This window comes from Oncorhynchus gorbuscha, unplaced genomic scaffold (genome assembly GCF_021184085.1).
Source record: "Oncorhynchus gorbuscha isolate QuinsamMale2020 ecotype Even-year unplaced genomic scaffold, OgorEven_v1.0 Un_scaffold_2471, whole genome shotgun sequence".
Classification (NCBI taxonomy): Eukaryota; Metazoa; Chordata; class Actinopteri; order Salmoniformes; family Salmonidae; genus Oncorhynchus; species Oncorhynchus gorbuscha.
The window spans coordinates 1-24,552 of NW_025746974.1; the positions used below are offsets into that span (position 1 = coordinate 1).

The 24,552-nt window shown below is 45.4% G+C and overlaps 1 protein-coding gene across 1 annotated transcript; it reads left to right on the forward strand.

The window, feature by feature from the left end:
• The first annotated feature begins 11,264 nt into the window (after positions 1–11,264).
• Positions 11,265–24,475, forward strand: LOC124025848 (Na(+)/H(+) exchange regulatory cofactor NHE-RF1-like). The gene is made up of 6 exons (XM_046339156.1): positions 11,265–11,287; positions 11,524–11,694; positions 15,583–15,736; positions 20,569–20,615; positions 22,473–22,583; positions 23,044–24,475. The coding sequence occupies exons 1-6, from the start codon at positions 11,285–11,287 to the stop codon at positions 23,188–23,190; spliced, it is 633 nt and encodes a 210-aa protein (XP_046195112.1). The 5' UTR covers positions 11,265–11,284; the 3' UTR covers positions 23,191–24,475.
• The last annotated feature ends 77 nt before the right edge of the window (positions 24,476–24,552 follow it).

Below are 24,552 nucleotides of genomic sequence, written 5' to 3' on the forward strand. Positions count from 1 at the left end.
TAACTACCAATTTGGTTATCACAGTCTTTCTGTAGGGAGCTGTAAACATTAACCTTTGAGATGCAGGACCAAGGAATGTTATGTACAAAAGAAAGTCCAGTTTTTACAGGCTTTTAGTTTCCACATGTAAGCTAGGCGGTGCTATACAGATATGCTAATCTTTATTAGTAAGGATAAGGCAGTTGCGTGTGCACACGCCCATTAGTATTATGAAGGAACTGAGGTTGTCATTTTGACAGCCTCCAAGACTTCCTGTTAGCAGGAAGTCTACCTTACTACCTTACCCAGTATTTGCTCTGTGGTTGAGAGAGCGAGATACAAATTCCATCTAGACACCATTGCTCTAGAGCACAAAACTATACATGCCTTGGCCTAAACATCAGCGCCACGTTAACTTCCACAAAGCTGTGAACGAGCTGAGACGAGGGAAGAAAACACACAATGGGACAGATTGAGACTGCATCTCAAATTGAGACTTCATGCAGAATTTTGAAAAATATCCTCTGTGTGCAACGTCAAAAATGTAATAATGCACGCAGAGCAGAATTAGGCCGATACCCACTAATTATCAAAATCCAGAAAAGAGCCGTTAAATTTTACAACCACCTAAAAGGAAGAGATTCCCAAACCTTTCATAACAAAGCCAACACCTACAGAATGACGAACATGGAGAGGAGTCCCGAAGCAAGCTGGTCCTGGGGCTCTGTCCACAAACACAAACAGACCCCCAGGACAGCAAATGTGTAAATATTTTTATTAACATAAGATTCTACTGAGACATAAACTGGACAAGTTTCACAGACATGTGACTAACAGAAATTGAATAATAATAATGTGTCCCAGAACAAAGGGGGTGAATATCTGCAGTATGTGGTGTGGCCACCAGCTGCATTAAGTACTGCAGTGCGTCTCCTCATGGACTGCACCAGATTTGCCAGTTCTTGCTGTGAGATGTTACCCCACTTTTTGACCAAGCCACCTGCAAGTTCCCAGATATTTCTGGGGGGAATGGCCCTAGCCATCACCCTCTGATCCCAGACGTGCTCAATGGGATTGAGATCCGGGCACTTTGCTGGCCATGGCAGAACACTGACATTCCTGTCTTGCAGGAAATCACGCACAGAACGAGCAGTATGGCTGGTGGCATTGTCATGCTGGAGGGTCATGTCAGGATGAGCCTGCAGGAAGGGGAACACATGAGGGATGAGGATGTCTTCCCTGTAACGCACAGCGTTGCGATTGCCTGCAATGACAACAAGCTCAGTCCGATGATGCTGTGACACACCGCCCCAGACCATGACGGACCCTCCACCTCCAAATTGATCCCGCTCCAGAGAACAGGCCTTAGTGTAACGCTCATTCCTTCTACGATAAATGGGAATCCGACTATCACCCCTGGTGAGACAAAACCTCTACTCGTCAGTGAAGAGCACTTTTTGCCAGTCTTGTCTGGTCCGGAGACAGTGGGTTTGTGCCCATAGGTGACGTTGTTGCCGGTGATGTCTGGTGAGGACCTGCCTTACAACAGGCCTACAAGCCCTCAGTCCAGCCTCTCTCAGCCATCCGTCCTGTCTCCCTGTAGCGCTGTCTTAGGTTTCTCACAGTACGGACATTGCAATTTATTGCCCTGGCAGGATGCCTAAGGCACGTCCACACAGATGAGCAGGGACCCTGGGCACCTTTCTTTTGGTGTTTTTCAGAGTCTGTAGAAAGGTGTTTTTCAGAGTCTGTAGAAAGGCCTCTTTTTAGTGTCCTACGTTTTCATAACTGTGACCTTAATTGCCTACCGTCTGTAAGCTGTTAGTGTCTTAATGACTGTTCCACAGGTGCATGTTCATGAATTGTTTATGGTTCATTGAACAAGCATGAGAACAGTGTTTAAACACTTTACAAATATAGAACTGTGAAGTTATTTGGATTTTAACAAATTATCTTTGAAAGACAGGGTCCTGAAAAAGGGACGTTTCTATTTTTGCTGATTGGAAATGATGCAGACAATTACATTGATGGAAGCAACAATCAATCCGCAATATTAAAGCCGATCCACCCCTTAAAGTATAATAATTTGAAAACAAATCCAATTTTCATTAACTCCCATATCGAATGGGTGAAATACCACAGTGTGCCATCACAGCAACAAGATTAGTGACCTGTTGCCACTTGTTGACTTATTTTCCCTTTTGTACTTTAACTATTTGCACATACAATGACATTTGAAATGCATTTTATTCTTTTGGAACTTTTGTGAGTGTAATGTTTTACTGTTTTTTTGTTGTTGATTTCACTTGTTTATTATCTACTTCACTTGCTTTGGCAATGTTTAACATGCGTTTCCAATGGGGGGAGAATGGTTCTCCTTCTGGCACTCACACACCCTTAACATGTGGTAGATTGTAGGTAAGGGTTGGGTCTAATCCTGAATGCAGACGGTAAACATTACACACAAATGTTCCAAAATAATAAAATGCATTTCAAATGGAATTAAAACTTAATTCCAGCCTGTGTTTATTCCACAAGTTACAACTGGCTAAATTCTATGATGTTAAAATGCCTATTTACTCCGCTCCAGTCTCAGCTTCAGCAAACCGCACGACAGCCTGGACAAATAGAGGGAGAGACTGGGATCTGTCCCAAATGCCACCCTATTCCCTATATACTGGACTACTTTTGACCAGAGCCCTATGGCACAATATAGGGAATAGGGTGCCATTTTGGATGTACTGTAGTGAGACGAGTAACAGTCTGCTGCTACTGCTGGTGGGTTGAGTGCTTAGAGCTCACTGCTCTGTAACTCTGCTGCATTTTAAAGCTTCAGCAAAATACTTGAAGCTGAATGAGTACTTTAATAGACGAGCGCTTGTTTTGGATGCTTGGAGCTGTGCCGTTTTAAGTCGGCACTACTAGTGTTGCCAAAGCTCAAAACAAACCACTCAAATCACCCCCAAAACATCAATCCATTTACAACTGCTTGTCTATCAGAGATTGAGAGTCTTTGCTGTGGCTGCAGCTGGCTGAGGAAACCACCCTCGTAGTGTTTTGAGTGCAGATTTCTGCTGTGACAGCGGCTGGCTGGGGATCAGGGGTTCAGGCCTCTCCGACTCCCCAGGACAAAGCTTCTCATTGTCAGCCTGCCGGGCCTCTCAGTCCCCCCTGAGAACGACCTGGGATTGGAGCTGGACATGGGCGTAGTGAAGGTCACCAGCAGGATGGGGGGGGGGAGGAGGGGGGTATATCATTGCTCTCCTTCTGTGTCAAGCTGGTTCTCTCTTCTCCTCCTGTGTCGGGCTGGTTCTCTCTTCTCCTCCTGGTTCATGGGCTGGTTCTCTCTTCTCCTCCTGTGTCGGGCTGGTTCTCTCTTCTCCTCCTGGTTCATGGGCTGGTTCTCTCTTCTCCTCCTGTGTCAAGCTGGTTCTCTCTTCTCCTCCTGTGTCGGGCTGGTTCTCTCTTCTCCTCCTGGTTCATGGGCTGGTTCTCTCTTCTCCTCCTGTGTCGGGCTGGTTCTCTCTTCTCCTCCTGGTTCATGGGCTGGTTCTCTCTTCTCCTCCTGGTTCATGGGCTGGTTCTCTCTTCTCCTCCTGTGTCGGGCTGGTTCTCTCTTCTCCTCCTGGTTCATGGGCTGGTTCTCTCTTCTCCTCCTGGTTCATGGGCTGGTTCTCTCTTCTCCTCCTGTGTCGGGGGCTGGTTTCTGGTTCTCTCTTCTCCTCCTGGTTCATGGGCTGGTTCTTCTTCTCCTTCTGGTTCATGGGCTGGTTCTCTCTTCTCCTGGTTCATGGGCTGGTTCTCTCTTCTCCTCCTGGTTCATGGGCTGGTTCTCTCTTCTCCTTCTGGTTCATGGGCTGGTTCTCTCTTCTCCTTCTGGTTCATGGGCTGGTTCTCTCTTCTCCTTCTGGTTCATGGGCTGGTTCTCTCTTCTCCTTCTGGTTCATGGGCTGGTTCTCTCTTCTCCTCCTGGTTCATGGGCTGGTTCTCTCTTCTCCTCCTGGTTCATGGGCTGGTTCTCTCTTCTCCTCCTGGTTCATGGGCTGGTTCTCTCTTCTCCTCCTGGTTCATGGGCTGGTTCTCTCTTCTCCTCCTGGTTCATGGGCTGGTTCTCTCTTCTCCTCCTGGTTCATGGGCTGGTTCTCTCTTCTCCTCCTGGTTCATGGGCTGGTTCTCTCTTCTCCTCCTGGTTCATGGGCTGGTTCTCTCTCTGTGTGTGGTGTGCGTGTGCATACTATTTGTGGCTCCCACATTCAAAATCATGTTTGTCTGACATCATTACTGTTGACACTTGACAGTCAGGAATGTGAGATTGTCCTTCCCTCCATCCTTTGTACTGTGAGTTTACATTTACATTTACATTTAAGTCATTTAGCAGACGCTCTTATCCAGAGCAACTTACAAATTGGTGCATTCACCTTATGACATCCAGTGGAACAGTCACTTTACAATAGTGCATCTAAATCTTAAAGGGGGGGGTGAGAGGGATTACTTATCCTATCCTAGGTATTCCTTAAAGAGGTGGGGTTTCAGGTGTCTCCGGAAGGTGGTGATTGACTCCGCTGTCCTGGCGTCGTGAGGGAGTTTGTTCCACCATTGGGGGGCCAGAGCAGCGAACAGTTTTGACTGGGCTGAGCGGGAGCTGTACTTCCTCAGTGGTAGGGAGGCGAGCAGGCCAGAGGTGGATGAACGCAGTGCCCTTGTTTGGGTGTAGGGCCTGATCAGAGCCTGGAGGTACTGAGGTGCCGTTCCCCTCACAGCTCCGTAGGCAAGCACCATGGTCTTGTAGCGGATGCGAGCTTCAACTGGAAGCCAGTGGAGAGAACGGAGGAGCGGGGTGATGTGAGAGAACTTGGGAAGGTTGAACACCAGACGGGCTGCGGCGTTCTGGATGAGTTGAAGGGGTTTAGGACACAATGGAGTTGTCAACCGTGATGGCAAGATCATGGAACGGGCAGTCCTTCCCCGGGAGGAAGAGCAGCTCCGTCTTGCCGAGGTTCAGCTTGAGGTGGTGATCCGTCATCCACACTGATATGTCTGCCAGACATGCAGAGATGCGATTCGCCACCTGGTCATCAGAAGGGGGAAAGGAGAAGATTAATTGTGTGTCGTCTGCATAGCAATGATAGGAGAGACCATGTGAGGTTACGACAGAGCCAAGTGACTTGGTGTATAGCGAGAATAGGAGAGGGCCTAGAACAGAGCCCTGGGGACACCAGTGGTGAGAGCGCGTGGTGAGGAGACAGATTCTCGCCACGCCACCTGGTAGGAGCGACCTGTCAGGTAGGACGCAATCCAAGCGTGGGCCGCGCCGGAGATGCCCAACTCTGAGAGGGTGGAGAGGAGGATCTGATGGTTCACAGTATCGAAGGCAGCCGATAGATCTAGAAGGATGAGAGCAGAGGAGAGAGAGTTAGCTTTAGCAGTGCGGAGCGCATCCGTGATACAGAGGAGAGCAGTCTCAGTTGAATGACTAGTCTTGAAACCTGACTGATTTGGATCAAGAAGGTCATTCAGAGAGAGGTAGCGGGAGAGCTGGCCAAGGGACGTTCACGAAGGGATACTAGTCTGTAATTGTTGACATCGGAGGGATCGAGTGTAGGTTTTTTCAGAAGTGGTGCAACTCTCGCTCTCTTGAAGACGGAAGGGACGTAGCCAGCGGTCAGGGATGAGTTGATGAGCGAGGTGAGGTAAGGGAGAAGGTCTCCGGAAATGGTCTGGAGAAGAGAGGAGGGGATCGGGTCAAGCGGGCAGGTTGTTGGGCGGCCGGCCGTCACAAGACGCAATATTTCATCTGGAGAGAGAGGGGAGAAAGAGGTCAGAGCACAGGGTAGGGCAGTGTGAGCAGAACCAGCGGTGTCGTTTGACTTAGCAAACGAGGATCGGATGTCGTCGACCTTTTCAAAATGGTTGACGAAGTCATCTGCAGAGAGGGAGGGGGGGGGGGAGGATTCAGGAGGGAGGAGGTGGCAAAGAGCTTCCTAGGGTTAGAGGCAGATGCTTGGAATTTAGAGTGGTAGAAAGTGGCTTTAGCAGCAGAGAGAGAGGAGGAAAATTTAGAGAGGAGGGAGTGAAAGGATGCCAGGTCAGCAGGGAGGCGAGTTTTCCTCCATTTCCGCTCTGCTGCCCGGAGCCCTGTTCTGTGAGCTCTCAATGAGTCATCGAGCCACGGAGAGGGAGGGGAGGACCGAGCCGGCCTGGAGGATAGGGGACATAGAGAGTCAAAGGATGCAGAGAGGGAGGAGAGGAGGGTTGAGGAGGCAGAATCAGGAGATAGGTTGGAGAAGGTTTGAGCAGAGGGAAGAGATGATAGGATGGAAGAGGAAAGAGTAGCCGGGGAGAGAGAGCGAAGGTTGGGACGGCGCGATACCATCCGAGTAGGGGCAGTGTGGGAGGTGTTGGATGAGAGCGAGAGGGAAAAGGATACAAGGTAGTGGTCGGAGACTTGGAGGGGAGTTGCAATGAGGTTAGTGGAAGAACAGCATCTAGTAAAGATGAGGTCTAGCGTATTGCCTGCCTTGTGAGTAGGGGGGGAAGGTGAGAGGGTGAGGTCAAAAGAGGAGAGGAGTGGAAAGGAAGCAGAGAGGAATGAGTCAAAGGTAGACATGGGGAGGTTCAAGTCGCCCAGAACTGTGAGAGGTGAGCCGTCCTCAGGAAAGGAGCTTATCAAGGCATCAAGCTCATTGATGAACTCTCCGAGGGAACCTGGAGGGCGATAAATGATAAGGATGTTAAGCTTGAAAGGGCTGGTAACTGTGACAGCATGGAATTCAAAGGAGGCGATAGACAGATGGGTAAGGGGAGAAAGAGAGAATGACCACTTGGGAGAGATGAGGATCCCGGTGCCACCACCCCGCTGACCAGAAGCTCTCGGGGTGTGCGAGAACACGTGGGCGGACGAAGAGAGAGCAGTAGGAGTAGCAGTGTTGTCTGTGGTGATCCATGTTTCCGTCAGTGCCAAGAAGTCGAGGGACTGGAGGGAGGCATAGGCTGAGATGAACTCTGCCTTGTTGGCCGCAGATCAGCAGTTCCAGAGGCTACCGGAGACCTGGAACTCCACGTGGGTCGTGCGCTGGGACCACCAGATTAGGGCGGCCGCGGCCACGCGGTGTGGAGCGTTTGTATGGTCTGTGCAGAGAGGAGAGAACAGGGATAGACAGACACATAGTTGACAGGCTACAGAAGAGGCTACGCTAATGCAAAGGAGATTGTAATGACAAGTGGACTACACGTCTCGAATGTTCAGAAAGTTAAGCTTACGTAGCAAGAATCTTATTGACTAAAATGATTAAAATGATACAGTACTGCTGAAGTAGGCTAGCTGGCAGTGGGTGCGTTGTTGACACTACACTAATCAAGTTGTTCCGTTGAGTGTGTAATAGTTTCGACAGTGCTGCTATTCGGGGGCTAAGCTGGCTAGCTAGCAGTGTTGTTTACGTTGCGTTGCGTTAAAAGAACGACAATAGCTGGCTAGCTAACCTAGAAAATCGCTCTAGACTACACAATTATCTTTGATACAAAGACGGCTATGTAGCTAGCTCTGTAGCTAGCTACGATCAAACAAATCAAACCGTTGTACTGTAATGTAATGAGATGAAAATGTGATACTACCTGTGAATGCGACCGGGTTGTGAGTCTATTCGGTAGACGTTGGCTAGCTGTTGGCTAGCTGTTGGCTAGCTGTTGGCTAGCTGTTGGCTAGCTGTTGGCTAGCTGTCGGCTAGCTAGCAGAGTCTCCTACGTTAAGGACGACAAATAGCTAACCTCGGTAAATTAAGATAATCACTCTAAGACCACACACTCTAAACTACACAATTATCTTGGATACGAAGACAGCAAAGACAGCTATGTAGCTAGCTAGTTTTAATGTACCATTCAGTACTGAAGCTGTCATACGGCCTGTGTTGGTCTTCCTCAACAGTCAATGGTTATGAAGCCATGTGTGAATCAATGAAACGCTCAATAATGTCTTTCCATGTTCATCCCAGCCAGAAACAACTCTGCACGGACCATTTTAGGATATTAAACCAATCATATTCTGTGGTTGACTCTCAAACTGACCCCTATTTCCAATATAGTGCACTACTTGTGACCAGGGCCCATAATTAATAGGGTGTCATTTGGGAGGCAGGATATGAATCATATAAACTGGGTTTATTTTCTGCAAGCAAGTTTTCTACAGCAGGGAGACACATCACATGGGTGGACATTCATGATGCAAAGGTTGCTCTTAAGGTTGGTAACAGATAATTATTAACAGGTGACTAACGATTACAGAGCAACAATCTCTGGAACAGCCCTTTTTATCAGTGGAGGAGGAGTACTTTTTTATATGATGATTGTTCTCTATCGTTACTGTTGTATGCAAAATAGATATAGGCCTCTATATATCCACCGGTCGTAAAGTCTCTCCACCTTTACAGCATCTTGTCTGTTCCATTAGTTATGATTGAAATGGGATTTAACACCAATCAGGGCGTTTTCTTTGTCCTTCCCAGAAACGACTTGTCCTCAACCTGGCTCAATAAATGTACATTTCCTGTCTTCCCTGCCATTCTCATTGGTGTTGAAGCACAGCCATATGCATTTAGAGAATTCTGCTAACTTAGAATTCTAATGGATGACATATTGGTATCAAAAGTTCCAAGAACAATTGCATTCTGGTTCTGAATGAGAATGTTTTGCATAGAGGGTTTGGTTGGTGCCAACATGGAGGTTAGGTTTGTAACCTCTCTCTGGCTGTGCTGTTAACCTCATTCCCTTTTCTGCTACTGCACTCCTATGTAGCTGTTAGCCTGTCTCCACCTCTAGTGGGATTAAATGCTTAGTCTAGCGTATGACCACTCCCGGATTAGTCCGTTACATTGAACACCAGTCCAGAGCCCAGCTAGACTCTCTAGCAAGCCTTGTCACTGACTTGAGACCGAGTTTAACAGACGCTCGCACACAACCCAAGCCACACAGGTGTTTTTTAATATTTATTTTACCAGGCAGGTCAATTAAGAACAAATTATATTTTACAATCACAGCCTGGAGTCTGAACTGCTCCTCTTAGATACAGTATTATCCTACTGTTCATATTCATAGAACTATAGTATGTAGAAGCAAGTATGGAGCTTGGCGGTAGGGTTGCCAACTTTCTCACTACCAAATAAGGGCCAAAAGGTGGCGTGCCGGTGCCACGGCGGTGTGGGTATGGTGTTGTGTGAAAGTGTACATTCAATGTTCTTATTTAATTGGAATGACAAAACATTCTTATATTCCGTTTAGCCTATAGCTTTACTAAAACTGTATCATTATGTAAAACAAACCTCAAAATAAATGATCAAAGAAATCTCAGTTTGGAACTTGACAGCAGATAAAACATTTCAAATGGAAAAGAGGAAAAGGGCATGAATCACTCAAAGTCTACTTCTTCCATGGATATTTTTGCTGCTCTAGACTGAGTCAAGCAGTCCTGTTGCATAGCCAGAGAGAAGTCCTTCCATGACAAGTCGCAGTTAATTTTGATCAGCTCTGTGCTGCATCTGTTTTTTGAGTCACACCATTTAATGGTCATCAGACAGAATCCTCTCTACAAAGGCATTTGAGCCTGGCACACTGAGGACAAATGAGACAATCCTGAACATGTTGATAAAGTTGGCTTTCCCTAGGTTTTGGAAAACTGCCACCCACTTCTCACTGGTGTATTTTGTGGTATCCTGTCTGGCTTTCAGTATTTCCTCCCGACTAACACAAAACTCTTCAGAGTTGGTCCATACTGACTGTCTCTGTCATTTTGAGGGCAACCACCACCCGCTCCAGGTCAGTGAAGGAGAGCTCCTCAGAGGTCGACTGGTTTCAGTTTCACCATTACATTTTCTGGATGAGTAATCAAACTACTTGTCAATGTATGTAATGACAGTGTCATAGACCCTCAAAGTCCTGTTGCTGCTTGGACCTTTGTGCTGACAATTGTTTGTCCATCAGCTGCTTGGTCTTGTATCGTTTCCCCTGAAGCATCTTCATTTTAAACGTTTTGACTTCCTCGTAAACATCTGTGATGCAGAGTGTTGTTTCCTACAGCTTTTTTACGAGTTGGTCAAAAACACACCCTACGTTGTGGAAAAAAATCACAGATAAATCTCGGCAGCTTCTGTTTTTTCTTCATACTAAAAATACTCTTCAGTGCCACAGGACAGGACTTCCCAAGGGACCTGAAGTATGACGTAAGAGCTGGCCAGTTTTGCAGGAGACGGTCGACAGCTGGATTGAAGAGCGAGCCATCGTGTGCAAACATGTCGCAGAATTTCACACTCCATCAGACACAGAGAAATATCTCACACACACTGGAAACATTTTTCTGATTCCCTTGTTTGAGGCATCACTGGCAACTGAGAAATACACAGGCTCACCTTCGTTCGGGGACAGACCATCCAAAACTAATTGTAATCGTCTCCGCTTTCGTTCTTCCCAAGTGCATCATCTTCACAACATTTGAGTCATGAAACAAAGCACAGTTGACCATAACAAGACAGTCAGTGCTGTTGTAGCAGAGTCCGTGTTTAACCGTATGGTACATAGACGAGGCTTCACTTGCCGCGATTTTTGTCATTTTCCGCAGTAAGACGTCACGAAAAATGAACCAATATTGCTAGCACATTTTCAGCTAGCGTGGCCTTCTTGTGCATTTCTGTGGTTATTCTCCCCTCCATGGCCAATTTGAGAATTCCCGACCGCATAAAGTACAGAAAGCTTTTGTTGAGTCACCACTGACGGGCTGAACCCACGTTTATTTTGCTTTCCGTTGTTTGTTGTAGCTGCAGTATTTTTTTTTCATGTCTTTTTTTGCAGGTTTGTCCATATTTCCTTGATACGCCAAACCGACCGAACAACAACAGAAATGACTTTGCAGGAATTGCCATGTTTACGCTATACTGTGATTGGATGAAAAAAACGGCACCAATTTAGCCCAATATAAGGGACATCTCGGTTAATACGAACTGTTGGCAACCCTACTTGGAAGAGCTATAGTGTTCTTAAAGAAACTGAATTATGCTTGCTTGGTGAGTATTTAGTAACAGCAGTGCACTAGGTCCAATAGCTTCATGTCCGTTTTCCCTTGCTAACCATCTATGTTCCAGATTTGCACTAATAAAACGACACGGGACGACGTTTTAATTGTCCCAGCTCCCTGTCTCTGGTGTAAACCTGTCACGGAGTGTTCTCTAATTCATTGAGAACAGGAACCTTGCCCATTTCTCTCTTGGTCTTCGGATGGTTGTTGAACGCTAGAATCCAGTCCGTCTTGATCTCTGTCACACTAATGGTATTTTAACTACATTCTTTTATATCCATTCCAGGTCAACTGTTGCTTTAAATGTGGAGTTTGTGCTAATTGTTCTCTTTGTGATGAGCAATCTGCTATTTTGCTCTTTGTAGAGGTATAGATCTGCTCTCTCCATGTAACAGTGTAGAGATGCTTTATCTCTGTCTCTCGCTCTCTTGCTGTCTCACTCTCTCTATGTATAGATATGTGCTTAACAAGATCTGTTTTCTCTGCAGGACTCGAAGGCAGAGCTGCGTCCTCGTCTGTGCTTGATGAAGAAGGGTGTGACGGGCTATGGCTTCAACTTGCACAGTGAGAAGTCTAAACCGGGCCAGTACATTAGAGCTGTGGACGAGGAATCTCCTGCTGACAAGGCTGGCCTCAAACCGCAGGACAAGATCGTACAGGTACGTATATCTTTACTGTACAAACAGAGACTCCGTACAGGACGTTTTTATAAAGCCAACTACCCAGCAGCACATCCCTGCTCTCATCCCTGAACCATATTAGCAATGCAGTGCAATATTCTTCTGATACTATTTGTCTTCACCTTTTATCAACTTGTTACAGACATCTTCTCTTGTATGTAAGGCATCGATATGACAATCAGACAGTTGTGCTGGACTTGAGGATGAATTTGTGTGTTGTGATCTCATTACATCAGTGGCAGAGTGGGAATGGTAATCAGTACTGGGATTAGGTAATGCACTGTTGGGAAGTGACTTTGTGCGGGGGGGAGGGAGAGAGAGACACAAACAGAGGGTTTTTCAAGGCCAGTTGTGTTAGTGTGAAGGGGAAACGGTCCTTGATACTGTTGTTTTTCGGGCCCTTGGTCCCCATGTCGTAATGCGACCACTGTCTGTCTCTGACTTGAATTACACTCCAATTACACTGACTTCAAACTGTGTCTGACAAAGGTCAAGGCTGTAAGTCTAATGCTTTCTACTAACCAGGGAAACGTTTGAGCTACCGTTCTTAGGTATGGTGTACACACAGACTGGGATCAGCGATAGTGTACCAGGGCTCTGCTCTATTGTGTGATCACTATGGAAGTCTGTGAGATTGAATTGATTCTAAACGATATTCCCACCTCTGACTTTCCCCTGTTGGAATTCAACAGGCAGCACTGGGGTCCTATAGCAGTGGGTGCTTCCTACAGCATCCCTAACTGTTTAATTCAGTTTAAACTTCCTAGAGATGACCACCCATAACAACTATATTGTCTCACTGTTCTCTGTCATCATGGTGAATGTACTGGACAGCTGTACTTTAAAAAAACTTTCTGTCTCTCTCTCGTTGTCTCTCTGTCTCTAACCAGGTTAACAGTATGTCTGTCTCTAACCAGGATAACATTATCTCTGTCTCTAACCAGGTTGTCTGTCTCTAACCAGGTTAACAGTATGTCTGTCTCTAACCAGGATAACAGTATCTCTGTCTCTAACCAGGTTGTCTGTCTCTAACCAGGTTAACAGTATGTCTGTCTCTAACCAGGATAACAGTATCTCTGTCTCTAACCAGGTTGTCTGTCTCTAACCAGGATAACAGTATCTCTGTCTCTAACCAGGATAACAGTATCTCTGTCTCTAACCAGGTTGTCTGTCTCTAACCAGGTTAACAGTATCTCTGTCTCTAACCAGGTTGTCTGTCTCTAACCAGGTTAACAGTATCTCTGTCTCTAACCAGGTTGTCTGTCTCTCACCAGGTTAACAGCATGTCTGTCTCTAACCAGGATAACAGTATCTCTGTCTCTAACCAGGTTGTCTGTCTCTAACCAGGTTAACAGTATCTGTCTCTAACCAGGTTAACAGTATCTCTGTCTCTAACCAGGTTAACAGTATCTCTGTCTCTAACCAGGTTGTCTGTCTCTAACCAGGTTAACAGTATCTCTGTCTCTAACCAGGTTGTCTGTCTCTAACCAGGTTAACAGCATGTCTGTCTCTAACCAGGATAACAGTATCTCTGTCTCTAACCAGGTTGTCTGTCTCTAACCAGGTTAACAGTATCTCTGTCTCTAACCAGGTTAACAGTATCTCTGTCTCTAACCAGGTTGTCTGTCTCTAACCAGGTTAACAGTATCTCTGTCTCTAACCAGGTTAACAGTATCTCTGTCTCTAACCAGGTTGTCTGTCTCTAACCAGGTTAACAGTATGTCTGTCTCTTTTTTATTTTATTTTTTATTTCACCTTTATTTAACCAGGTAGGCTAGTTGAGAACAAGTTCTCATTTGCAACTGCGACCTGGCCAAAATAAAGCATAGCAGTGTGAACAGACAACAGAGTTACACATGGAGTAAACAATTAACAAGTCAATAACACAGTAGAAAAAATATACAATGTGTATATACAATGTGTGCAAAAGGCATGAGGAGGTAGGCGAATAATACAATTTTGCAGATTAACACTGGAGTGATAAATGATCAGATGGTCATGTACAGGTAGAGATATTGGTGTGCAAAAGAGCAGAAAAGTAAATAAATAAAAAACCGTATAAAAACAGTATGGGAATGAGGTAGGTGAAAATGGGTGGGCTATTTACCAATAGACTATGTACAGCTGCAGCGATCGGTTAGCTGCTCAGATAGCTGATGTTTGAAGTTGGTGAGGGAGATAAGTCTCCAACTTCAGCGATTTTTGCAGTTCGTTCCAGTCACAGGCAGCAGAGTACTGGAACGAAAGGCGGCCAAATGAGGTGTTGGCTTTAGGGATGATCAGTGAGATACACCTGCTGGAGCGCGTGCTACGGATGGGTGTTGCCATCGTGACCAGTGAACTGAGATAAGGCGGAGCTTTACCTAGCATGGACTTGTAGATGACCTGGAGCCAGTGGGTCTGGCGACGAATATGTAGTGAGGGCCAGCCGACTAGAGCATACAAGTCGCAGTGGTGGGTGGCATAAGGTGCTTTAGTGACAAAACGGATGGCACTGTGATAGACTGCATCCAGTTTGCTGAGTAGAGTGTTGGAAGCCATTTTGTAGATGACATCGCCGAAGTCGAGGATCGGTAGGATAGTCAGTTTTACTAGGGTAAGCTTGGCTGCGTGAGTGAAGGAGGCTTTGTTGCGGAATAGAAAGCCGACTCTTGATTTGATTTTCGATTGGAGATGTTTGATGTGAGTCTGGAAGGAGAGTTTGCAGTCTAGCCAGACACCTAGGTACTTCTAGATGTCCACATATTCAAGGTCGGAACCATCCAGGGTGGTGATGCTAGTCGAGCATGCGGGTGCAGGCAGCGATCGGTTGAAAAGCATGCATTTGGTTTTACTCACGTTTAAGAGCAGTTTGAGGCCACGGAAGGAGTGCTGTATGGCATTGAAGCTCGTTTGGAGGTTAGATAGCACAGTGTCCAATGACGGGCAAAAGTATATAGAATGGTGTCGTCTGCGTAGAGTTGGATGGTTAACAGTATGTCTGTCTCTAACCAGGTTCTCTGTCTCTAACCAGGTTAACAGTATCTCTGTCTCTAACCAGGTTCTCTGTCTCTAACCAGGTTAACAGTATCTCTGTCTCTAACCAGGTTAACAGTATCTCTGTCTCTAACCAGGTTAACAGTATCTCTGTCTCTAACCAGGTTAACAGTATCTCTGTCTCTAACCAGGTTAACAGTATCTCTGTCTCTAACCAGGTTAACAGTATCTCTGTCTCTAACCAGGTTAACAGTATCTCTGTCTCTAACCAGGTTAACAGTATCTCTGTCTCTAACCAGGTTAACAGTATCTCTGTCTCTAACCAGGTTAACAGTATCTCTGTCTCTAACCAGGTTAACAGTATCTCTGTCTCTAACCAGGTTAACAGTATCTCTGTCTCTAACCAGGTTAACAGTATCTCTGTCTCTAACCAGGTTAACAGTATCTCTGTCTCTAACCAGGTTAACAGTATCTCTGTCTCTAACCAGGTTAACAGTCTCTAACCAGGTTAACAGTCTCTAACCAGGTTAACAGTATCTCTGTCTCTAACCAGGTTAACAGTATCTCTGTCTCTAACCAGGTTGTCTGTCTCTAACCAGGTTAACAGTATGTCTGTCTCTAACCAGGTTAACAGTATGTCTGTCTCTAACCAGGTTAACAGTATGTCTGTCTCTAACCAGGTTGTCTGTCTCTAACCAGGTTGTCTGTCTCTAACCAGGTTGTCTGTCTCTAACCAGGTTAACAGTATGTCTGTCTCTAACCAGGATAACAGTATGTCTGTCTCTAACCAGGATAACAGTATCTCTGTCTCTAACCAGGTTAACAGTATCTCTGTCTCTAACCAGGTTAACAGTATCTCTGTCTCTAACCAGGTTGTCTGTCTCTAACCAGGTTAACAGTATGTCGGTAGTAGGGATGCAGCACAGTGAGGTCGTAGCAGCCATCAAGGCCGGGGGAGATGAGACCAGTCTACTGGTGGTGGATCGTGAAGCAGAAGCCTTCTTCAACAGCTGCAACGTCATTCCTACTGAGGCCCACCTCACAGGTACACACACACACACACACACACACACACACACACTATATCCTTGGAAAAACGCTTGTCGGGCAGATTCCTGTGAATCCTTCGGTCATTTGGTCATAGATTAGTTCAGTAGAAATTGACTAGGAAGGATTCAGGAAGTGATAGACTTCCATGTAAGTACTACTTGTCGTCAAGTAGTACTATCTCTCTCCAAACGTACACACAGTGGCCTTGTTGAAGTTAATGATTAAACTGGAGTTGGGGGTGGAGGACTAGCTGGCTGGCCATAGTCCCAGTCGGTATTAGAACATTGCAGCCCGCTTGTGGCGAAAACCTGTGGTTACCTAGGTTACACCATTGGCTCACAGCCAAAACGTCACCTTTTTTCAAACACAGTTTTCTTGTTTGGTTGATTTGGTCTGTTACAAAACTACATTTAAAGAAATGTAAAACATGTCTGAAGATGACTTTTCAAAATGGCTGCCGGGCGTTCCCACTACTTAGAACATGTTGAAGGTTACTTTAGTTGTCAAAAAGCGAGCTGAGATCTAACGCTCAGAATTGTTTCAAGACGTGACTTAAACGTAACATTAACCTAATAAAAAGACTTCTGTAAGGAATGAGCTTTTTGGCCTAATACATTATCACATCATATTGGCTATATGCCTGGCCTGCCAATATTGTTATTCTCAGGGAGAGAGCAGCAGAGGATCCCTGCTCTCTCCTTCCTTTCCTCTGGTAGACTGACCAGAGAGAGGGAACATGTCTTCTACCCGATTGCGGAAAAAAGAGTCGCATCGCACAAATTCATGTTGTTCTTATGACCAGAGAAAGTGAAATATTCTTAGGTATTAAAAATCGACACGACCAGCTGCTAATACTAATAACAACGCAGGGATATCGATGAACTTGGCTACTCATTCATTGCTGCTGCAGTGTGAGGGGAAGTAGGGAGAAGCACGTTTTAGAAGTGTTGACTAAAAACAGTTGACAGTGCTGAATAAAATAATAGACAAACTCAAACAGCAGCTCTTTGTATTCTTTGACAATCTCTCTCTGGTCAAAAGGTTTTAAAAGTTATGAAATCTCACGTTGGCTAGTATCAAATTGATCTGGTCGTGGAAGCTGTAGGCATGGTGATTTGAGCTATTTAACGGCCAGCACAGTAGGCAGCACTCGATTTATCAACATGTCTCCCAGTCCGCTGGGTAGGCAGTTTGTCTTCTCAGACAGATGAAACGACAACACATGGTGACTCAGAAGCCCTGCGCACCAACAACGCAACACAAATCACATCAAAAAGGAGTGAAACTTTGTTGGCATTTCTATAGAAATGTTTGTTGATCGACTAGAAGATCAATCGGTTGGTGACCATGGCTTCCCTCATGCCCGTTCCATGACGCCGCTAGCAGCCACGTGAGTGAATACTAGCTAGCTACTGACCGTAACATTAAGGTAGTCAAAACCAACAACACAAACAAATGGACTTAAAAGACTATACTAAACAAGTTTATATGTCTTACCTGTGGTGAAATGTTTTCCATGCACATAGTAGCCTACTTGGACACAGTCGCCAGTCTCCCACAATCAAATAACCTGAAGCCACAGACTCTTCTCGCTGACTCCATTTCCCGACATTAGGAGTATTATGAACTATAGTTTGGTATTTCTGACCTGGTTTCATGTACATTGAACAACAACTTTTCAGCATGTTTTGTTATTTCTGTACAACGAAGGGGGCTCTTTTACAATGTGGGTCAATGGAGAAAGAATGTTTTGTTTTCCTCAATTTGTTGGTCGACAGGAATCGCATATTATTACGTGAATATCGACTCTGACTATCAAAAAACCTAGACCAAGCCAATAGCCTTCTCTTTGAAGATGGAGTCATGGCAACAGTATTCATGGTGACAGCTGGGGTGTGGAGGATGCAAAAGTCCCTTAAGATCTAGGACAGAAGTCAGGCACTAAAGTCCAACCCTTTATTCAGGAATATCACATTTCCACAGTACTAATTAGTCGACAATAACGCTGACATCATGCAGGACAGAAAAGGACTGTGATTCCAATGAAGAACTACACTATATGACCAAAAGTATGTGGACACCTGCTCGTCGAACATCTCATTCCAAAATCATGGGCATTAATATGGAGTTGGTCCCCCCCTTTGCTGCTATAACAGCCTCCACTCTCCTGGGAACGCTTTCCACTAGATGATGGAACATCGCTGCTATAACAGCCTCCACTCTCCTGGGAAGGCTTTCCACTAGATGATGGAACATCGCTGCTATAACAGCCTCCACTCTCCTGGGAAGGCTTTCCACTAGATGACGGAACATCGCTGCTATAACAGCCTCCACTCTCCTGGGAAGGTTTTCCACTAGATGACGGAACATCGCTGCTATAACAGCCTCCACTCTCCTGGGAAGGCTTTCCACTAGATGATGGAACATCGCTGCTATAACAGCCTCCACTCTCCTGGGAAGGCTTTCCACTAGATGATGGAACATCGCTGCTATAACAGCCTCCACTCTCCTGGGAAGGTTTTCCCCTAGATGATGGAACATCGCTGCTATAACAGCCTCCACTCTCCTGGGAAGGTTTTCCACTAGATGATGGAACATCGCTGCTATAACAGCCTCCACTCTCCTAGGCTTTCCACAGAACCTCCACTCTCTCCTGGGAAGGCTTTCCACTAGATGTAGGAACATTGCTGCTATAACAGCCTCCACTCTCCTGGGAAGGCTTTCCACTAGATGTAGGAACATTGCTGCTATAACAGCCTCCACTCTCCTGGGAAGGCTTTCCACTAGATGTTGGAAGTTAATGCAGGGATTTGCTTCCATTCAGCCACGAGCATTAGTGAGGTCAGGCACTGATGTTGGGGCGATATAGGCCTGGCTTATTTTCGGTGTTCCAATTCATCCCGAAGGTGTTCGATGGAGTTGAGGTCAGGGCTCTGTGCAGGCCAGTCAAGTTCTTCCACACCGATCTAAAAAAACAAACACATTTCTGTTTGGATCTTGCTTTGCACAGAGGCATTCTCATGCTTAAACAGGAAAGGGCCTTCCCCAAACTGTTGCCATGAAGTTGGAACCACTGCTACTCTCTGTTTATCTTATATGCATAGTCACTTTAATTCTACATTAATGTACATACTATTGGCCCCTCAATTGGCCCGACCAACCAGTGCTCCCGCACATTGGCTAACCGGGCTATCTGCATTGTGGCCCACCACCCGCCAACCCCTCTTTTTACGCTTCTGCTACTCTCTGTTCATCATATATGCACAGTCACTTTAACGATACCTACATGTACATACTACCTCATTAAGCCTGACTAACCGGTGACTGTATATAGCCTTGCTCCTCTTATTTTCAACTGTCTGTAAAAATACTGTTTTATTTTTTACTTATATACACACACACACACACACACTTTTTTTCTCCACACTGTTGGTTAGAGCCACACACACACACACACTTTTTTTCTCCACACTGTTGGTTCTACACCTGTTCACTAAGGTCTACACCTGTTCTATTCGGCACACGTGACAAACTTTGATTTGATCGCTCCAGAGAACGTGTTTCCCTTTCATCCATTGGCGGCGAGCTTTACACCACTCCAGCTGACGCTTGGCATTGCACATGGTGGTCTTAGGCTTGTGTGCTGCTGCTTGGCCATGGAAACCCATTTTCATGAAGCTCCCGACGAACAGTTTTTGTGCTGACGTTGCTTCCAGAAGCAGTTTGGAGTGAGTGTTGCAACCGAGGACAGACTATTTTTATGCTCGACACTCTTCAGCATTCTGTGGTCCCGCTCTGTGAGTTTGTGTGGCTTGCGGCTGAGCGGTAGTTGCGCCTAGACGTTACCACTTCACAATAGCAGTACTTCCAGTTTACCGGGACATGCTCTAGCAGGACAGAAACTTTATGAACGGACTTGTTGGAAAGGTGGCATCCTATGACGGTGCCACTTTGAAAGTCACTGAGCTCTTCGGTATGTTTGTCTATGGAGATTGCATGGCGGTGCGCTCAGTTTTATACACCTGCCAGTAACGGGTGTGGCTGAAATGGCAGAATCCATTAATTTGAAGGGGTGTCCATATACAAAACCAGTCTCAACGGTGAAGAGGCGACTCCAGGATGCTGGCCTTCTAGGCAGGGTTCCTCTATACAATGTCTGGTCTTTTGCCCATCTTAATCTTTTATTTTTATTGGCCAGTCTGAGATGTGGCTTTTTCTTTGCAACTCTGCCTAGAAGGCCAGCATCCCGGAGTCGCCTCTTCACTGTTGACGTTGAGACTCGTGTTTTGCGGGTACTATTTAATGAAGCTGCCAGTTGAGGACTTGTGAGGCATCTGTTTCTCAAACTAGACACTCTTACTTACTTACTAGCCTTTTAAAATGATCAACTTGGATTAGCTAACATAACGTGCCATTGGAACACAAGAGTAATGGTTACTGATAATGGGCCTCTGTACGTCTATGTAGATATTCCTTTAAAAAAAAGCAGTTTCCAGCTACAATAGTTATTTACAACATTAACAATGTCTACACTGTATTTCTGATCAATTTGATGTTAATAGACAAATGTCTAAGTGACCCTAAACTTTTGTGTGTGTGTGTGTGTGTGTGTGTGTGTGTGTGTGTGTGTGTGTGTGTGTGTGTGTGTGTGTGTGTGTGTGTGTGTGTGTGTGTGTGTGTGTGTGTGTGTGTGTGTGTGTGTGTGTGTGTGTGTGTGTGTGTGTGTGTGTGTGTGTGTAATATCACTATTCCTTATCCACAATGGTGACTAAACTATTGTTCCACAGAACCGGTCAGCTGATTTGGCTTTTTGTCTGTTTCCTCTAGGACCTCTTCCTGAACCTGTGTCCAATGGAGGAGCAGAAGAAGAGGAGGTGAGGAGTGTGGGGTGGGGGGGGGCACTTCTCTCGGGCTCTTATCACCAAAGTGGACATTCCTGGATAGAGATTAGGACGGTTCTCCTGGGAAAACTTTCCTCAACAATCACTCATCCTAGACCTAATGTTCTTTCTCTCGCTCTGCCGTAAAACATTAAATCAGAAACTTAAATAAGCCCTTGGCTAGATAAGATGGGGGTGTGGTAGTAACCATTCACTATAATCACACCTCATTGAGAGCAGACCAATCTAAAGCAGTGACACTAACACTGTGTCCCAAAATGGCACCCTGTCCCCTTTACCCATTGGGCTCTAGTCAAAAGCAGTGCACTTACTAGATAATGGGGTGCCATTTGGGACTCACAATAAGATTTGCCCCTGACTGGCAAAGAAGCCATGACACCCTGGGAACGAGCCTAGGGGATTGGCAGCGACGATATCGTGGCTGACCCTGTCACCATGGTAACTGTCGGATCAGAGCGGTGGACAGTGGGCCAGTGTGCTCTCTCTCTCTCTGGGATTGGGAGCCTCTGTAATTCCTGAGGCGTGCTAGAGATTATGCTAATGAGATGAGATGGCTAACTATCCGACTATCCCACTAACTCAGGGCGACAGAGCTGAGAGTAGAGAACATACGCTTTAGAATGTCTCTGAGCAGGTGATCAAATCAAAATCACATTTTATTAGTCACAATGGCCAAATACAACCGGTGTAGATCTTACAATGATATGCTTTCCTTACGAGCCCCTAACCATCAATGCAGTTAAATAAGAATAAGAAATAAAAGTAAAAGTAATTAAAGAGCAGCTGTAAAATAACAATAGTGAGACTATATATACAGGGGGGTACCGGTACAATGTGCGTGGGCACCGGTTAGTCCAGGTAATTTAAGTAATATGTAGGTGGAGTTATTAAAGTGACTATGCATAGATGACAACAGAGAGGGGTAGAAGCTGTTTAGAAGCCTCTTGGACCTAGACTTGGTGCCACTTGCCTTGCGGTTGCAGAGAGAACAGTCTGCCTAGGGTGGCTGGAGTCTTTGACAATTTTTAGGGCCTTCCGCTGACACCGCCTGGTATAGAAGTCCTGGATGGCAGGAAGCTTGGCCCCAGTGATGTACTGGGCCGTTCGCACTACCCTCTGTAGTGCCTTGTGGTCGGAGGCTGAGCAGTTGCCATACCAGACCGTGGTGCAGCTGTAAAACCTTTTGAGGACCCATGACAAATCCTTTCAGTCTCCTGAGAGGGAATAGGTTTTGTCGTGCCCTCTTCACAACTGTCTTGGTGTGCTTGAACCATGTTAGTTTGTTAGTGATGTGGACACCAAGGAACTTGAAACTCTCAACCTGCTCCACTACAGCCCCGTCAATGAGAATGGGTGTCAATGTTCAGCAGCAAATAAAAGACTGCACAGTGATCAGTGTTGGTGTGTTGTCTCAGCCAGTTAATAGAATCACACAGGTTGCTGTGAGTAGGGTACCACAAGGTGAATCCCGACCCCTAGTGAAGTGTTGGTGTGTTGTCTCAGCCAGTTAATAGAATCACACAGGTTGCTGTGAGTAGGGTACCACAAGGTGAATCCCGACCCCTAGTGGCCACAGTGATCAGTGTTGGTGTGTTGTCTCAACCAGTTAATAGAATCACACAGGTTGTTGTGAGTAGGGTACCACAAGGTGAATCCCGACCCCTAGTGGCCACAGTGAGGATCACACCCACTGGTGATGGCAGTGATGACAACATGCTGTGTGTTTAGCTGATGTGTGTGTGATGCAGGTAATCAAGGTGTGTGTGTCTGTACAGTTGAACAGTAAGGTGTAAGCTGTGTTTATAGTGTGTTTGTCTCTTATCTCTACAGCTGGATGGTAAGGTAGCAGCAAAGCCTAAGGTGTCTGTCAGTGCATCGACATCCAGCACCACCTCCACTGCCTCTCTACCAACATCTGCTGCCAGCACCCCTCCACCAGAGGTGTGTGTGTGTGTGTGTGTGTGTGTGTGTGTGTGTGTGATTAGCAGGGTGTTTTGAAAACCCAGTATAAGTGGAAGGATAAGTCGTCACTAATCATCAAGATAAATATTCAGAAGATACAAAAGATGACTGAGTCTTATGTAAATATTCCTGTGAATTGTTATAATATCAAAAAGTTCCTGCTATTCTACATGACTTTATGGCCTCGAGGGGTATTTTGAAAACCGTATCAGTCATGTAGTTTTACTGATGCAATTCCACAAATTTTGTTATGAGGCCGATGGAAAATGTTGCCGTTTTAAATACATTTTCTTGCAATTCTACACATTTTACCATTGCATATGTACATATTCTATGCCGACCCCCAACCTTTTCTAAATTTATTGAATCGACCTGTTTTGAATATTGTGGGTCCCCCCGTGGCAGTTTTACGTATGGAGTAACACATAATGTTCTCTAGGTCCGGGTGCCTCCGGTTAAGGAGCCGAATGTGAGCCTCAGCATGTCTCTAGCCCAGGCCAAGGAGAGAGCCACCCAGAAACGCTCATCCAAGAAGGCCCCTGCCATGGACTGGAGCAAGAGGAACGAACTCTTCAGTAACCTATAAATCACCTTTCCTTTCTCTCGCCCTCACTCCTTCTTTTGCTCTCTCTCTCAAGCAGACACACAATGTACGACATGAACGGTGTTAATGTTTTGTGATTTTCATGTGCTAATTGAGGGGGTTTCCACTTTATTTTTTTTCAATAAAAAATAAATAATTGAAATGCCACTCCTGCATAAGAAACATTGTATAGTTTCCATCTAGTAGGATGAAGGAATCAAAGATGATGAAATATATGGAAATAAGAAATGAATGTGTGTGTGTGTCATGAAGGTGTGTTGAATCTTATTGTCAGTCTATCTGCAATCTGATTGGTTGCTATACTTCCTTGTAGAATCACGAGCTAGCTAATAGCAAGCTGGGAGTGATTGAGTTTTTCTGGATGAGTTGGGATGAATCAACTTCTTTCCAGAGACTTTCATGTTTAGTATTTCTGCCTGATCGCTGGATTCAATCCGTATGGTGGAAGATCCGAGTTATTTCTCAATCTAAAGTTAGTGAATTTTCCTGCGTTTGCGGAGACTGTATTCACAGTAAACACTGTATATGTCGACACAATCGGAAATGACCTTTACATTTGAACCTGGATCTTCTGCGATATGGATGAAACCCAGCCCTTAATGAATGACTAACCGTCTGAATTCTTTAGCAATACGAGACCATCGTCTGACCATCGCTTAATGAGAGGTCTGGTTAGCAGATATCACTGAAATGTATCAATCTAATGCTGACCACAGGTGTACTACCCGATCTCTTTGAAGATGTTGACATGTCAATTCTTAGACTGTAGAACTCATTCAGAATACATGATTCTCTGTTCTATATGTGACAATCATTGTTGGGTCACATTTTGGTTAAAGGGACTGAGGTATGTGGTTCTAGATGTTAACCCAAAGTAAGCTGTTGTTTAACTGTAAAGTTAACCTGTCCAAACTGGTGTTCAATCACCACTATTGTAAAATCCTACGGTATTTTTATCGTTGTGATTAAACGTTTTGTCCTGCATATGTCTCATCGTTTTAAAGAATGACGAGATTGTGTCTTCTAGATTTGTACATAACTCAAAATACAATTTCCGTCTTAAAGAAATCCTCAATTTGTTTGAAGACTGTTCCAGAATCTCTCTGGGTTGATGGGAGTGTTAGCCTACTGTATATGTGGCATCTCTGGTCCAGGGCGTTAGTGTATCAGCCCCAGCTCTGGTCCTGGAGCGCTACTGGCTGTGTACGGTACAAGGGCTGAGTTGTCAAATGTCTTGAGGATGATGGTATAAATGTGGTATCAAACATGTATTTTGTCTTTATTAACGTGTGTGTGTGTGAGAGGGAAGGCATTCTCTGTGGGATCTCAAAGGAAAATGACCGC